General features: G+C 44.1%; 1 protein-coding gene across 1 annotated transcript in view; it reads right to left on the reverse strand.

Moving 5' to 3' along the window:
- Positions 1-1,887, reverse strand: part of CNOT11 (CCR4-NOT transcription complex subunit 11) — a 30,151-nt gene that overhangs the window by 15,395 nt on the left and 12,869 nt on the right. Inside the window, exon 3 of the mRNA XM_008071430.2 lies at positions 5-106. Coding sequence (XP_008069621.2) covers positions 5-106 — 102 coding nt within the window. The remainder of the gene's footprint in view (positions 1-4; positions 107-1,887) is intronic.

The following is a 1,887-nucleotide window of genomic DNA, read 5'->3' on the forward strand; positions in this document are numbered from 1 at the left end:
GTACTCAGTTCTCGCTCTGCCGCGGCCGCCGGCTGGACGGCCGGCCCTTCTGGGTCCGTGCAGCCGCAGATGAAAGCTCGCCCCTTCGCGATCTCCAGGGCAATGCCTGGACCAGACCGTCCCGGTGAATGTTGGCTACGTTATCGTTTGGATGAGTGCGCCGTAGGTGCTAAATAGTTTTCTTAATATAACACCCATGACTATTCACGGTGAATGTATTGTAAACGCAAGCAATAAAGACGGCACACATTTCGCATCACCAAAGTTAATTTCTACTCTGATACTACTTTTTGCACTAAAAGGAATCATGTTGCACGTGAACTTCTGTACATGGTTATTTGCTTTTCACAGAATCTCGAGAAAACGTTTCCGGTAAATATTCATTTACAAAAATTGTTGGGCAGCCCCCTGGGGTCCCCTCCCACTCTGGGAGTTTTTCTGTCCTCTCAATAAATCCTGTTTTTTTAAAAAAACTGTTTGCTGTGATACTTTTTGCTCAGCCTGCCCTAGGAGTCTTATTCTGGGCCCTGACTCACATTAGAAGCCGGCGGGGATCCTTTACCAATCCTTGTACCTGGTCTCACCGCTGGAGTGTCTGATTCAGGTAATGAAAACAACAACAATTAAAACAAAAAGAAAAACAGAAACACCTCAGGTGACTCCGATGTACAGACTGAGCTGAAAAACCACCGAGTGGCATTTCTCAGCTTTGCTGGGCCTCTAGACCTACAGAAAGCCACAGGATTTTCGCCAGCCATCAGTGCCACCCAAGTTTGGAAAATCTGGACTGCACTAAACAATGTCAGCTCAAGAATTATCGAGTTAAGCACTACCTTCATTATTTATTTATTTATTTTGAGTTGGAATCTCACCCTGTTGCCCAGGCTGGAGTGCAGTGGCACGCTGCTCACAGACATGCAGCCTCGACCTGCTAGACTCAGGCCATCCTTCCTTCTCAACCTTCCAAGTAGCTGGAACTATAGGCGAGCACCACCACGCCCGGCTATTTGTTATTTATTTATTTATTATATAGTTGAGATCTCTCCAAGTTGCCCAGACCAGTCTCGAATCTCTGGTCTCAGGCAATCCTCTCGCCTCGGCCTCCACCTCAATCCTTAAGGAAAATTAAAGATAAATTGCTGGGTCAATGGGTATGATGTGTACTGAATTTGAAGGCATCTTCAATTTACTGCTAGATGGCCCCCTAGAAAGATTCTGCCAATTAACATTCCTAAAAGCAGCAAATATAATTTGGTAACTTGAGAAATTGATTCAAATTAGCTTGAAATACTGTCATTAATTTTTTATTATAATAAACTTTATTTTGTTTGAGCCACTTCACATGGCGGGGTCTATTTGTTGCAGCAATTTACCTACATTACTCAGGTGTGGCTCTAGATTATGGTTGCCTAGAGGGCTAGACGTTTTCCCAACTCGGTCCAGGTACTGGCAGGTTAGAGATTATTGCGGTTTTTTGGGCTAGAGGTACCAATACATCCTGTGATGACAGTGGGACTGCTTGTGACCCTGAACACATGCAGGTAAGACAGTAGTATCTTTGGTCACAAGTTTTTAACTGCTAATACTAGAAGGAATGTACATATCTATATTCAGAGATCTTTGTACTAGGAGAATGAGGTGCCTTTAGGAGTCAACTTTTACTCATGAGATTAGCTGATTAATATCACTAAGAGGATGGCAAAGATTCCCAATCAGTTGATTTAATTTGAACTGCTGGTCAGTCTAGAAGATTGAGCTCCCAGGTAAGTGCTGCCATGGATGGACTCAACATGTCAGTAGTGAAAGAAATTTTGGGGGCGCCCAGTAACGACTCCACGCCGTCTGAACTGAGAGATTTATTAAAGGGGCAGTTACACGAAGGGACTG

This window comes from Carlito syrichta, unplaced genomic scaffold (assembly GCF_000164805.1).
Source record: "Carlito syrichta isolate Samal-C Ts95f unplaced genomic scaffold, Tarsius_syrichta-2.0.1 Scaffold314328, whole genome shotgun sequence".
In the NCBI taxonomy this organism is placed as follows: Eukaryota; Metazoa; Chordata; class Mammalia; order Primates; family Tarsiidae; genus Carlito; species Carlito syrichta.